The sequence below is a fragment of the Protomyctophum bolini genome (genome assembly GCF_963924005.1).
Source record: "Protomyctophum bolini genome assembly, chromosome: 7".
Taxonomy (NCBI): domain Eukaryota; kingdom Metazoa; phylum Chordata; class Actinopteri; order Myctophiformes; family Myctophidae; genus Protomyctophum; species Protomyctophum bolini.
The window spans coordinates 16,750,875-16,766,329 of record NC_137868.1 but is presented as its reverse complement, the minus strand read 5'-3'; the positions used below and the strand labels follow the sequence as shown (position 1 = coordinate 16,766,329).

The 15,455-nt window shown below is 40.1% G+C and overlaps 1 protein-coding gene across 3 annotated transcripts; it reads right to left on the bottom strand.

Annotated features, from left to right (window-relative positions):
- Window positions 1-755: 755 nt before the first annotated feature.
- LOC308318355 (meprin A subunit beta-like) lies at window positions 756-9,286 on the bottom strand. 3 transcript variants are annotated; one of them, XM_080767881.1, is made up of 15 exons: window positions 9,193-9,286; window positions 8,923-9,017; window positions 8,235-8,250; window positions 8,010-8,048; window positions 7,894-7,925; window positions 7,373-7,442; window positions 5,658-5,775; window positions 5,323-5,507; window positions 4,926-5,144; window positions 3,637-3,789; window positions 2,202-2,420; window positions 1,656-2,117; window positions 1,376-1,549; window positions 1,093-1,220; window positions 756-824 (listed from the first exon to the last, which is right to left on the bottom strand). In XM_080767881.1, exons 2-14 carry the CDS (start codon window positions 8,995-8,997, stop codon window positions 1,114-1,116), a joined length of 1,869 nt encoding a protein of 622 aa, XP_080624007.1. In that variant the 5' UTR covers window positions 8,998-9,017; window positions 9,193-9,286; the 3' UTR covers window positions 756-824; window positions 1,093-1,113. The 3 variants fall into 3 exon arrangements, with proteins under 3 accessions (XP_080624007.1, XP_080624006.1, XP_080624008.1); XM_080767880.1 differs by having other exon boundaries at window positions 781-1,220; XM_080767882.1 differs by lacking the exon at window positions 9,193-9,286 and having other exon boundaries at window positions 781-1,220; window positions 8,923-9,105.
- Between the last annotated feature and the right edge of the window lie 6,169 nt (window positions 9,287-15,455).

Sequence of the window (15,455 nt, the reverse complement as noted above, 5' to 3'; positions counted from 1 at the left end):
GAGGAGGAGTAGTTGATGGAGGTGGAGTAGGTGGAGTGGTTGTTAGCAGTAGAATAGGCCTAGTTGTTTGAGGTGGAGTGGTTGTTGGAGGTGGGGTAGTTGTTGGAGGTGGAGTAGGTTGAGGTGGAGTGGTTGTTGGAGGTGCAGTAGTTGTTGCAGGTGGAGTAGATGGAGGTGGAGTGGTTGTTGGAGTAGGTGGGGTGGTTGTTGGAGTAGGTGGGGTAGTTGTTGGAGGTGGAGTAGGTGGAGGTGGGGTAATTGTTAGAGGTGGAGTAGGTGGAGGTGGGGTAGTTGTTAGAGGTGGAGTAGGTGGAGGTGGGGTAGTTGTTAGAGGTGGAGTAGGTGGAGGTGGGGTAGTTGTTAGAGGTGGAGTAGGTGGAGGTGGGGTAGTTGTTAGAGGTGGAGTAGGTGGAGGTGGGGTAGTTGTTAGAGGTGGAGTAGTTTGAGTAGTTGTTAGAGGTGGAGGTGGGGTAGTTGTTAGAGGTGGAGGAGTTTGAGTAGTTGTTAGAGGTGGAGTAGTTTGAGTAGTTGTTAGAGGTGGAGTAGGTGGAGGTGGGGTAGTTGTTAGAGGTGGAGTAGTTTGAGTAGTTGTTAGAGGTGGAGTAGGTGGAGTAGTTGTTAGAGGTGGAGTAGTTGGGGTAGTTGTTAGAGGTGGAGTAGTTGGGGTAGTTGTTAGAGGTGGAGTAGTTGGGGTAGTTGTTAGAGGTGGAGTAGGTGGAGTAGTTGTTAGAGGTGGAATAGGTGGAGGTGGGGTAGTTGTTGGAGGTGGAATAGGTGGAGTGGTTGCTGGAGGTGGAGTAGGTGGAGTGGTTGTGGTCGTCACCCTAGGGAACAATTTAGGCATTTAGCAGATGCTCTTAATCCAGAGTGATTTAAAGTAAGCAAGAACAACACATGGTAATACAAGAACATTTACAATCTCACATTGCAAAGGATGTGTTCAGTAATACAGCAATAGCAGCATGTTTTCTCATAGTTGGAATGTATTGCAGAAAATAAAATAGTGTGTGAAACTGTGTGATAATTAATTGCAGTACTTAGCAATGTAGTGCTAAATTGTACTTGTCTTGCAATACTGTAATTTATCCCCACATAATAATCAGATATATTGTCCTACTGTGCGGCACATGGATTGTTATGATTATCCGGAGGATGTGTAATCTTTGCTGGCGGAAGTTTTGGACATGGAAGATCACTGCCATTAACAAGAGGAGAAATATCTAGAAGAGAAGAAAAATAATTGTGTCCAGTGGTTCCAACTCAGATATCAATGTAAAGTACAGTATATAATCCTAAGTAATTAAGTTTTATATCTGGTTTCATGGTCAACTTTGAAGGTGAAATGTTTACCTAGTAGTCAGTGTGCCTACTGTACCTTGGAAGTCGATATGGAAAACCACATTTCCCCCCTTCAGGAAGTCTCTCTCTCTCATTGAACTCAGACTGGCAAAGTACTTTATGCCATACAATGGGTTGGCAAAATATGTCTCATTGTTCTCCCCTGTCACCACTACACCATTTTGACGAGGGTTGCCCCAAGTATAAGTACCTGTTTACAGATGACAGGTAGAAATGGTAAACAACCCACAAGAAAATACTGTTGAAGATGACATGCAACAGCTAGGTTTTCGGAACAAATCATCCCTCATGCTCACCATCACTGTCAGTTTCATTGGCATCATTAACAAAGCTCCTTTGCTTGGTCATCTGCAACTGGATATTGGGGTTCTGATCCAGCAACTGAAAAGTCACCTGCTTCCATGCACAGGGCCATTCCAGCTGGTCATCGTTCTCACCGGACACCAAACGCACAAACAGTCCGATGTAAGTTCTGAGCAGTACTGCTACAACCTGGTATGCATAGCCTTCACTGGAATACTGCTTTGGACTATACAAGAAGGTATTGTAGGGACTGGTGGACAAAACCTGCTCAATGTCATTCATCTGCCAGGTCACATGAGGACACTCTGTCTCTGAGAGGTTGATGTCATCTATGGAGAAGCCTCCTGGAGATTTACAGGTACCACCTGCTCCATTCTGTGCCTGAAACTCCACTTGGAAGGTCTTGCTGGCATTTAGAGGAACATGGTGGAGCTGCCAATGAGCTGTTGGTGAACCTGGAGGAAGGATTTCCATAATAATAAAGGTTGTGATAGCAATATAATATTTGAACAATTTAAGACGATTCCGTCCGTCCTTACCAGTGATCTGTCCCATGAGACGTAGTTTTCCTGTAGAGTCCCACTGGTCCTGGAACTCTCTGATCCAGATGTTGAGCTGGTCTGATGAGCTCCCACTGTGGTAGTAGTAGAACTGGAGACACTGGACATGACACGTCCTGCTGGGACTCATCCTCATGGTCTGCATCCAGATGGAATCTCCTTCCATGCCAGAGGCTGTGCTAGCATGCATGAAGTAACCTGCATAATGGAACAGTGTTTCTCAAACTTTTACATTTCAAGGTCTTCCCTTAACAAATGGACATCAATTGGTTTTGATAGCTCATCAGTGAGCTGGATGCAATCCTACCTGGAGGGGAGAGAACAGATGGTGGAGGTGGACGTAACACTGTTTTTATGAAACAAACACTATGCAGATAGATGAGAGGATAATTCAAGCTTTCCGTACAGCTGCAATGTTGGTGAGTTTGATGTTGTTTAATACAATTAGATAGGACGTTTCTGTTTGGATGAATGGGCTGTCAATGGGAAGTTGCACCTAGTTAGCACCTTGCTGACAAGATGGCAGCGGTGTGCATAAGGTCAATTGAGCTAGGCAGATTTCGCAGCTTTTTTCATCTCACTGACTCACTCACTTCACAGAAGTTCACACACTATAGCACCCAACTGTACTGAAGCTGATTCTAGTTTCTGTTCTATTCTAATGCTCTTAGACAGCCCATATGGGTATTTGGACAAAAAGTGTCACTGCATCTTTTGAGACACAGGAGCTTAATTTTGAATGACAAAGTGTTTACTGCTGTGTTTTGCGTTTGAGCTATATCCTGTGAAAAGAGATTCAAGTCTTAGTGCCTTTTCTGGGTTTATACTCTTTAGCAGATTTTGTATTGACCTCTACTTTCTTTGTACCCATTCTGCAAACTGTTAATACAATTTTCAATCAATCAATCAATCAATCAATCAATCAATCAATCAATCAATCAATCAATCAATCAATCAATCCTTATGTTGTCATAAAACATTGCAGGCCTTTTTCTCCAACCATGAGTTATATGAAAATGAATGGCTAATTGTATAAAATACTGTATATTATTTGCTTTATTTATTATTATTCTCTATAAACAATACAAATTGGATTATAATTTGGCATGCAATTTAGCTGTGCAACAATTAATTGACTGTTATCATATAAAATGTGGCTCAAGTGGTCAATCAGACTAATGGATTTCATTGATTGTAAAAGATCTATTAGATTTGTTTTCACTTAAAATTTCTGATACATAAAAATTATATATAAAACAAAATATGGCACAAGATTATTCTGTTGATAAAACAGAGATAATACATGGGTTAGCATCAGCTGAATTGTAAAAACGTACCACTGACACTAGGTAGGTTAGTGTGGTCAGAGCTCAGACCCCCAGTAGCAGATGTCACCCACTCCCAGCCAACTTACCACTGACACTAGGTAGGTTAGTGTCGTCAGAGCTCGGACCCCCAGCAGCAGATGTCACCCACTCCCAGCGGCCATGTGAACTCAAACAGCGACTCATTCCACATTCGGTCACATGAGAAAAACCGCAGTACATTATAAATGCAATGGTTGAATCTGTAGGCATTTGAGCATAGAATAGAAGACAATTAGGTTGGTCTGACCGAATAAAAACATCACAAAGACCTGTAGGAATTACTTTAGATATACAGTACAGTCTGCAGGAATTATTGTGCTGAATTTAGCAAAATATTGCACTTAAAGTTAACATCCAAAATGTTATTTGAGAATGTCTCAAAATAGCTCTAAAGCAGAAGTACAAGAGATCCAACACTAATTATGTTAAGATAACCGAGGAATGATGGGAAATGAGACTGTATGTTCCCTAGATTAGAACACTGTTTCTCAACCAGTGGTCCACCTGCCACTAGTGGTCCATGATACAATAAAGATATATTTTATATATCTTTAAATATAATATAATTTATTTTATTTTATTTTATTTTATTTTATTTTATTTTATTTTATTTTATTTTATTTTATTTTATTTTATTTTATTTTATTTTATTTTATTTTATTTTATTTTATTTTATTTTATTTTATTTTAATAAATATATTCTTTATCCCTACATGTCTTTTTTACTATTTTGGGGGGAAAAAAATCTTTCAAATAGCCAATCTACAAGCTCACAGCGTGTTGATGTAGATCGGCTAGTTGAACAACTTTAAAGAGGGAGTGCCACAATTTTTTAATTTTTCCAGTTTTTCACGTGTCTATGAGGTGACAGTACTTCATTAGACACCCTGGAGTCGTTTTTATTGTGCAATGGTGTATTAACTTTGTATTTAGGGTTTCTTCACACTATCAGCCCCTCCCTTAACCCCTCACCCTTTATCATACAACTACAGCTGTAGTTCAGGCGGATCACCACCCATCAGGAAAACCAGGCATTGTGGGCGTGCCCACATAAAAACAACATTTTAACAAATACTGTACACTTTTTGAAAAAATTATACCAACTTATATAACAATAAGACCTGATGATCATATTTTAGGGTGGAAAAAAATCACAGCACTCTATCTTTAATATGTTTTTCAAAATAGTAAAAAAGACAAAGTTTAAGGATAAGAGGTTTAGCAGTGCGATTGTGGCAGTATGGGTGTGTCTCCCACAAAGGTATGCTGTATACCTTTGTAGTTGCAGTACCTTAAATGTATTAAAGAAAACATGTTTAAATAATATGGTCCTTACTGCAGTGATAGAGTCGGTTCAGCTTCAGCACGTCGCTGGAGCTCATTTCCAAACGTTGACCAATCACATTCTGAAACTCTGGGTCTTTGGTGATAATAGTGGGCCCATTCCCATTGGAGAAAGAATACTGACTATAGTGCATCACTGAGTAGTAGTCATAAGAGACTCCCTGGGTGCTGCTTCTGTTTTCACTTAGTTTTGCAAAATTATGCAGTTTACCTAGATGAGACACAAATCCATCATCACACCATAAGATAATTACAGATACATTAAAATCATCAGTATTAATTTGACTCCAAAGAGTGTAGCTACAGTCTTCGGATCGAAATGAACACTAGATTCTACTGTGTAGCAAAATGTGAGAGTAATGAAAAGGAACTTTAGATGTTAATAAAACCTTCTTTGATGTTAGTAATGTTAATGGTCACGTAGTCATCTCGGTCATGTCTGGACTGTTCATGATAAAAGCCCAGAGCATGGAGAAACTCGTGTTCAGTAATGGATGTTGTATCACATCCTGGCCCAAGACTGAGCGGCTGTCCATCTTCACCAAAGCCTGATTGCCCAATGTAGGACCAACATCTGAACAGGGAAACAAAAAACATTTAAATTCCACCTGCATTCACATCGCCAGAAAGTAGCCAGAAAGTTAATTAAACGTATTATTATGGCCATCTGTCCATGTTATATTGAATGATGACACAGACAGACAGATACAGACAGTCAACCTACCCAGGTGACGTGTGGACAGAAATGTAGTTATCTTCAGAGTCCCTGGGCTTGAAATCAATGCATGACTTCAGTCTGAATTGTTCAAAGGCTCTCAGGCAGACCCCCTTGGAATTCATGTCTTAATTGGTCCAGATGGTGTCATGGTTGATGGTTGTGCAGTGGACGGTCATAACATGCAAGGTTGAAATGAGTCAAATGTCAGGAATCTGTTTTACGGTGATTGCTTTGACTTACCGATAGTGGTGTGTTGTTTTGTCATCACTAAGTCACATCCAGTCAAATCTGATTCAAATCTGATTTATTTTCCAAATCTGATCTTTTGGCCCGATCGTTCACACTGCATTTGCAAGTGACCAGATCGGATCTGTCACAGATCTGTGTGTTCAGACTGGCAGCCAAATCTAGCCTGAATTTTATAGGGGTTAAACAGGTGAATTATCTGACACTCCCTCCCCTGTCAATAATAGAAAAATAACTTATCAGAAACCCCTTTAATAGGGGCATCATTTCTGATTTATACTCTATGTTAGTAGAATTCTCTCCTGAATCCTCTGAATCCAAATATAACGCATGGAAGGCTGATCTACAAGAGGAATTGACATTGGAAGAGTGGAGGATGCTCATTCCCAGACGGGTAACACTCGGTTAAAACTGTTGCAATATAATTGGCTGATGAGGGTCTATATCACTCCAGAAAAGGTACACTTTTCCATTGTCTGTGGGCATGTCCAAGAGTGAAAGAATTCTGGGAAGAAGTGAGGAGGGAGATTCAGAAGATATTGTCGATAGATATTGAGCTTGACCCGAAACTGTTTCTATTAGGTCTTTACCCACCTGGCCATAAGATTCAGAGTAGCGAACAAAGATTTCTAGATTTATGTTTACTACAAGCCAAAAGGGCTATAGCCTTATCGTGGAAAAAGATAGGCAAACCCAGTATTGCTCAGTGGTTTAGGGAGTTATCATTGTGTCTTCCTCTGGAAAGAATTGCTTATACTTTGAAGAATAAACAGAAGATGTTTGATAAGATATGGGGACGGTTTATCCAATATATTACGGTTAATGATTTATCTTATTTAATGGTGGAAACTGAAAAGGTCTAATTGTATTCTCTGCAGCTGTTTGGTCTTGTGGCCATAAGGACTCTGTTGTTGTTACCATTCTAAGTGCCCTTATTTTATTTTATTATACTGTATTTATGTATGTACTGTATGTTCTTGTTTTGCTTTTTGTTTGTTTGTTTTTCATTTTAAGTAATTGTATTGTCTGCTGTATTATGTATTGTTTTATTGTATTGTCTGTTTGTTTGTTAAAAAAAGAAAAACGCAATAAATATATTGTTTAAAAAAAAAAGAAAATCTAGCCTGAATCAGATCTGTGCCACATCAAGATTGAAATCTGATTCACATGGAATCTGATTTTTTCCAATGTGACTTGAGCCACATTCAGAGGTGGTTTCAAATCTGATCTGTCTCAGTCTGAATGCAACAACCTTATCTAAATCTAAATCACTGCATCTCTTTACTTTTTAGATAAAATGTACAAAACATAGTGTTGTGCCACACTATTGTAATGATCAAATGGTTACCTGCATGCTATTGGTTATGAAACCATATAATCCTCTGTGATAAATAATTCATCTCTGACTGAGAGTGTAAATATTACAAAATAATAGTACATATCTATTCTGTATATGTAGTCAGCTTTGTATTTACCAAGAGACTGTCTCAGAACATAGGGTACTGGGATTGGCCATTGTCGACTGATGGTGTTTCTCTGATATGTCTGAAATCAAGAAAAACATGTATTTAGTGTTTTTGTGTTTTATTACATAACATTTAAATGGTATGTATTAGTTTGTCTGTAGACTGTATACTACTGTATACTACTGGCCTTAGTGGCCTATACCACATTTAATTTGGACAGTTCAATGGACAACAAAGTTTCCTTTATCTTATGTAACTTTAAAGTACTGTAATCTCACACACGCAATGTCATGTATGCAAGTGTCAATTACCTCAAGTTAAAGCCTTTACTTAGTCCTCAGGGCAGGGGTCTAAACTAGGCCCCCTCCCTTGACCTAAAAAAGCCAATCTACAACCTCAAAAGGCATCACGTTGCTATGCGTTGTTGTGAGGTTGTAGATATGGTATGGTATGTTTCACCAAATGCTCACCACTGAATAGGGTACCAATTAAGTTTAAATTGTAGTGATTTTATGAAATATTAATCTCACCTCCCTGATGTCACCAAATGTTAAGTCTAAACCTGTAACGAGAACATAGAAAATGGATGACACCACCACACACAGTTCACTTAATTTGAATTCCATTTTGTTTAACATTTTGTTACCCTCGTTGATTTCAGTAATGTCCTTGCCATCGCCAATATCTAGAGCAACAGAGAGATGATACAACATTGTGAAACTGACAGAAACAACGGTATGCAACACTGAGCACCAGATAGATGCCGTAGGCTGACTGGAATAAAAAACCAAATAAAGTATGTCTATTGGGCCTATTTAAACCCATTTCAACAACTGAAATAAGGTAATTTAGTTAATGAATATAAGCTTACCATGGATTGTTTCAGGCTGAGGGGAAAACAAGATTTGATCAAATCAAAAATCAACGTTTGTCAGAGATTTATTGTGTCACATTGAGATTTATTAAAATATAGATTTATAAACAAAATACAGTTGAAAAATCATTCTGGATTGTTGCTGTCGGGAGGTTTTAGATTTTTTGGCATAAATCAGTGATATTGAACACCCTTTACGTCTGTGTGTTGTTTCGAAAATATTGAACCAATGGAAAAGTAGTAAAAAGTGCTTTGGACAAAACCTCTTAACTCCATTGGACCCTCAAAATTTCTGCTAAAGCAACTAACTCCATCACCTCTCCCCCTCTCATGGATAATTGAAAATATATAAAACACCAACTTTGATGAGGCTGTATTGCTTTGTTTTAAAAATATAACGTTTTCTTTATTTCCTGAAAAATGTATATTTTTAATTTCCTGAAAAATGAACATTTTGGAGTTATGAGGTTTCCTCTCGACAGCAGAGATATAAAAAGTCTGTCAGTTGTAGTGTCAGTCAATAAATCATCTGCTACAAAGCACGAAATAGTAGACTGACAGGCTATAGGTATACATTCTTTCTGAACTTATTAAGGTTAGGCTTATACTTTACGAACTTAAACAATTTACATGCTTATTTTGTAAATTCCTTTCCCGACAAGTGTATAAGAAATGGTACTCTTACCCTGGAGAATGATGAATAACACAGCACAAGAAGTATAAAAGTATTCATCCTTTTCACAGTCCCTTGGTCAGGCATAGCTTTTAAAAACTGGAACTCTGTATGGAAAGGTGTATTATTATTATTATTATTATTATTATTATTACCAGTATTATTATTAGTAGGAGTAGTAGTAGTAGTAGTAATAGTAGTAGTAGTAGTTATTTTGTAATATTCTTTATCAAAAGTCATTTTGTAGTTAATTTATTTAATTATTAAATTGAATTAAATTACATTTAATTAAAGGTTAATATTAGCATGTTGCAAGCCTGTATAGATTCATTTGTCTGTTGCTCAGCAGAAAATTTAGGTCTGTGTGGTACAGTTCTGTACATCGTGCTTATAAGTAGTCTATTTCTGGATAGCCCAAACAGGTTTCAAACAACAGAGGAGGACATACCAAATGAGAATTTTCAAAAAATGTGTCCCTTTGTCATTCAATGCATAGTTTCAAATGCATTATCCACTTGGTCTCAACTGTAATCAGATACTGTATCCATTTTTACTATAATACACCTTTTTTTTAAATCCCAATATCAAAACATATCTTACTTATTGAAGAGTAAAACTGTACCATAGGGTCCGATCGTATGATTTGAAATTGGGGCCGATCACTTCATTTAAAAAATGATCTGAATCGATTCAGGACAAAAAAAATGTGATCAGGACTACCCTAGTATCAATATTATATTCATATCATGATATGATGGATATTGTCTGTGATTTTGTCTGTTGTGATATGGCATACCCGAAGTGTTTTTTGGAGAAAATCAAACAATCGGAAATTGGATCGTGAACAAAGAATCCCGTCCTATTACCAACATTCGGAAAATTACACAATCATGTATTTTCTGACAATACCAATGATCTCTCAGACTATCTGATGACCTGGGAACATCTGTCCAGAATTTCTCTAGGTTGGTACAGAAACTATTCCTATGTATTTGGGTCCCTAATCTCACATTTGGTGCAAAGAGGAGATTTTATGTCAGGGAAGAATTTATGTAACTATAGTCTTTTTGTAATGAAATGTGTGTTATTTTGCAACACAATTCCATGATGCTGTAGGCTATAATATAACTTTTGGCCACAGTTCATCAGCCAGACAGCATTCCATCAGATATCTTGCTATTAAATTGTCCATTTAATTTAGCACTGGATGTTCATCAGTCGTGGGAAAATGTACAGAAAAACTGTTCGGAAGGATAAAAGAGCTGAGAATTTGTATTCTATTCACTGTTGTTTAGGAATGTGTGAAGGCTGCATAACAGCTGTTGACAGATGTACTGTAACAACAGAAAAGTCATATCATTGCAACAATACAGTAGGTGTGATAGGGGCTGTCATTTGTTGCAACAGTTGCTGCCAGTGTACGGTTTGTTCTTTTGTAGAGATGAATGGACGACTGAACGGAACACTGAAGATGAATTAATTTACAATCCACACACACACACACACACACACACACACACAACAGTTTGGAGTTTGTCCCTCTTTTGTTTTTAACCTTTTAAACCTTTTAAATAGTTTTCTAATAAAATATGACTGTACTTCTTTCTGTAAAGCGACTTTGGGTACCCAGAAAAGCGCTATATAAATCGTATATATTATTATTATTATTATTAATCTGGTCCTTGGGATCATGTATATGGTTTCTGTCATGTGGCTGTTACATTAGATATACAAAAAAAATAAAAATCAGTGGTGGTGGACCACTTCAGCCCTATATACATTTGAAATATGGTTAAAGGCTCGATCTACAAGTTCACAGTGCCGCATTGTGAGCTTGTAGATCTGCTATTTTCAAAACATAAAGAATCATATAGAAAGTATACTGTGCATAAAGAGTACTTTCTACTTTGTCTACCTGTTTAACTGTCTAGATTAGAACAGTGCATTCTCAACATTTTCAGGCTGTGACCCCACAAAATAATCATATTGGAACTGGGAACCCCCCACTAATTTCTTTTGACTCGGTTACACAGATAAATATTGTGAAAATAGACGATCTACAAGCTCACAACGCAGAGTCGTTGTGAGCCTGTAGATCTGTTATTTTCTTGACAATTAGGCCATTGTTTGGCCAGTTTTGTAGTCAATGCACTATGCAGTAATGTTTCTTTTATTATTATTAAAAGGGTCTAAAACTCCTTCAATTGTCACTTCACTGTCATCACACCCAGTGCACTCCTTCTCGATTTAGATGGTTCAAATTCAGCTACTAAAGGTTAGGCTTCTTCAAGTATCTCCAAATCCGACACTTTTTAGAAAGTCAGAGGAGAGAGGGGAAACTACGTTTTGAAAAAGTTACCCCCGATGTTAGGAAGGGTCATATTTCAGATATATCATATACTGACTAATATTGGTAACTCCTCCTATGACTCACTGAAGCAAGTATGGGAGGAGGATATTGGGGTGAAATTTGACCCAGAAGAGTGGATCTTCATCTGTAACAAGATATTTCCTAAATGTACCTCTATAAACATCCATTCATTACATTTCAAATTCTTTCACATGCAGAACGTATTACACACCTCTCCGTCTTCATAATATGTTTCCCAACTCCTTAGAACTTTGCTTCAAGTGTCATTAGGAATTAGTACTATTATGCATGTCTTCTGGAAGTGTGATCTAATTCAGCAATACTGGAAAAAGGTCCATTTTCACACACACAATCCTATTCCTAGGCAAGCTTCTTAGTTTTACTCCCAGCCTATACTTATTGCATCATGACAGTGGTTTGGCCTTGGACCCTGACTGTACCCGTTTATTATTAGACATGTTGATGACATTTCTGTTAATACAACCCAAGGACCCCCCCCCCCTCTTTTATTTTTATTTTCTTTCTTTTTTCACGTTTCTTCTTTACCTCTCTCTCTGTTTTTGTTTTTATCCTAGTCAACGATATATGTATAATGATGGTTGTGGATTCTGTTCTTTCCCTTTTGTTTTCTCCTCCTTTTATTTTTATTTTTAATGTTTTTAGTTATTCCTCTGGCGCTGATTTGAATGTTGTCTATATTTGTTTTGGCATACTACGGGCTGACCCAATGTTGGGACAGAAGACACTTGATTTATGCACAACGTACTGTATGCTGTCAAAATGTAAAAAATCAATACAAAGTATAAAACAAAAAGAAAAGAGAGTACATCACGCTTGTCCCGGCTCTGGCATTGATTGTTTTCCAGAATGGTTTGTTTTTAAATGGCTTCTAGCATAGCCTACCCTAACTATTGTCTACTATAACTAAGACAATGGGAAAAAAGGACATGAATGGAAGGGGGTCGGAAAAGACAGAATACAGAAAAGACTGACATTCAAGTATTTCCTGTACTGCACTGTAAAATGTATATCTGTACTAAGGGGTCGGTTAATAAAGGTCAGGTGGATTATTTGGTTAGTCATACAGTATAGTTGCAGAATAGATTTATAACCCTAGAACACTAAACATATTTTTGTTGCACAATCACTAAACACAGGTATATTTTACGCAATGTAAAATATTCCATAAAAAATATTAGTAGTACAGCATGGTAACTTGAGCTACTCTTCTTTAATATTTCATCATGACTTTTCACAAAAAACATATCATGGAGGGGACAAAATCGGTGAAAAACGTGCATATATATTTTTAAGTGGTGCAACCACTTCTACAACCAGCTTGCAATGTCCGTGTACCCGTTTGTTTGTTTGTGTAGGTCAATGAGCACGAGTATGTGACGTATTAATAGCAGTAGGGGGCGCCAGAAACAGAGAGAGGGGTAGTGCTGTGTCTCTAATGAGAGAGAGAGAGAGAGAGAGAGAGAGAGAGAGAGAGAGAGAGGAGTTGCACCACTTGGTTCACACAATTGGATCCACCCATTCCTAAGAAGAAAAAAAAGAAAAAAGTCCATTGTGGGTGTATGGGATTCTTTCTCTATCACACTATCACTAAACACGGGTGAAATTCACCCGAACACCTGCCTGTAGAAAAAACCAGGGATGTGGGCAGGGAAACAAACCTACCTTCTATGATGTCACTGAGCATCATGAAGGTACTGAAAGACCCACACACCTCAGACATCAGCAACATTATGAAAAATCACCCGTGCTTAGTATTATAGGGATAATGAAGTCTGAGCTCTTTCCAGTGTTGTCTTGATAGTCAATACAGCCTGCACTTGATAATACAATCAGTCAAGTGAGTTGCTTTAGTGAAGATTCTTTAGTAATTAGGCGCTTCATCACTGGGCAGAAAAAGCATACTTGCTCTGAATATGAAACTGTGGAAATATGCTTATCATTATTTAATTGATAGCCTACCTTAAAATATAAGCCACTCATAACGTTTGTTATCATGCATATTTCATAAATTGCAGCTGCGTTATTCCACAGAAAAGATAATGAGTGTTATGTGAGAATTAAATTCTCAAATAAATAACGGATCATTTCCATCATCACTAAGAAGCTTTATTTTCAATAATTTCATCCTATCTTTCATACTCGTTATGTCTACGGATCTGGTTTTAAACTTCCAATCTTCAAACGTTCTGCTACTTTCTTGTTGCTAGTTCCTGATATATATGATAAATGATAAATGATATGAGGTGGAGTAGGTGGAGGTGGGGTGGTTGGAGGTGGAGTAGATGGAGGTGGGGTGGTTGGAGGTGGAGTAGATGGAGGTGGGGTGGTTGGAGGTGGAGTAGATGGAGGTGGGGTGGTTGGAGGTGGAGTAGGTGGAGGTGGGGTGGTTGGAGGTGGAGTAGATGGAGGTGGGGTGGTTGGAGGTGGAGTAGGTGGAGGTGGGGTGGTTGGAGATGGAGTGGTGGTTGGAGGTGGAGTAGGTGGAGGTGGGGTGGTTGGAGGTGGAGTAGGTGGAGGTGGGGTGGTTGGAGGTGGAGTTGATGGAGGTGGGTGGTTGGAGGTGGAGTAGGTGGAGGTGGGGTGGTTGGAGGTGGAGTAGATGGAGGTGGGGTGGTTGGAGGTGGAGTAGGTGGAGGTGGGGTGGTTGGAGATGGAGTGGTGGTTGGAGGTGGAGTAGGTGGAGGTGGGGTGGTTGGAGGTGGAGTAGGTGGAGGTGGGGTGGTTGGAGGTGGAGTTGATGGAGGTGGGGTGGTTGGAGGTGGAGTAGGTGGAGGTGGGGTGGTTGGAGGTGGGGTGGTTGGAGGTGGAGTAGGTGGAGGTGGGGTGGTTGGAGGTGGAGTAGGTGGAGGTGGGGTGGTTGGAGGTGGAGTTGATGGAGGTGGGGTGGTTGGAGGTGGAGTTGATGGAGGTAGGGTGGTTGGAGGTGGAGTAGGTGGAGGTGGGGTGGTTGTTGGAGGTGGAGTAGCTGGAGGTGGGGTGGTTGGAGGTGGAGTGGTTGTTGGAGGTGGAGTAGGTGGAGGTGGGGTTGTTGGAGGTGGGGTGGTTGTTGGAGGTGGAGGTGGGGTGGTTGGAGGTGGAGTGGTTGTTGGAGGTGGGGTGGTTGGAGGTGGGGTGGTTGGAGGTGGAGTGGTTGTTGGAGGTGGGGTGGTTGGAGGTGGGGTGGTTGGAGGTGGAGTAGGTGGAGGTGGGGTGGTTGGAGGTGGGGTGGTTGGAGGTGGAGTAGGTGGGGTGGTTGGAGGTGGGGTGGTTGGAGGTGGGGTTGTCGTCACCCTAGGGAACAACAACAATTTACAATTTAGGCATTTAGCAGACGCTCTAAATCCAGAGCGACTTTACAGTAACGGTGGAGTGGAGTGGTTGTTGGAGGTGGAGTAGGTGGAGGTGGGGTGGTTGGAGGTGGAGTAGGTGGAGGTGGGGTGGTTGGAGGTGGAGTAGGTGGAGGTGGGGTGGTTGGAGGTGGGGTGGTTGTTGGAGGTGGAGTAGGTGGAGGTGGGGTGGTTGGAGGTGGGGTTGTCGTCACCCTAGGGAACAACAACAATTTACAATTTAGGCATTTAGCCGACGCTCTAAATCCAGAGCGACTTTACAGTAACGGTGGAGTGGAGTGGTTGTTGGAGGTGGAGTAGGTGGAGGTGGGGTGGTTGGAGGTGGAGTAGGTGGAGGTGGGGTGGTTGGAGGTGGAGTAGGTGGAGGTGGGGTGGTTGTTGGAGGTGGAGTAGGTGGAGGTGGGGTGGTTGTTGGAGGTGGAGTAGGTGGAGGTGGGGTGGTTGGAGGTGGAGTGGTTGTTGGAGGTGGAGGTGGGGTGGTTGGAGGTGGAGTGGTTGTTGGAGGTGGAGGTGGGGTGGTTGGAGGTGGAGTGGTTGTTGGAGGTGGAGTAGGTGGAGGTGGAGTAGGTGGAGGTGGGGTGGTTGGAGGTGGGGTGGTTGGAGGTGGAGTAGGTGGAGGTGGGGTGGTTGGAGGTGGGGTGGTTGGAGGTGGGGTTGTCGTCACCCTAGGGAACAACAACAATTTACAATTTAGGCATTTAGCAGACGCTCTTAATCCAGAGTGACTTTACAGTAACATCTACAATCACTCAATCAGTAGTCTTACATTGCAAAGGATGTGTTCAGTAATACAGTACCGTATTGAAATAAGGGATGTGTTCAGTAAT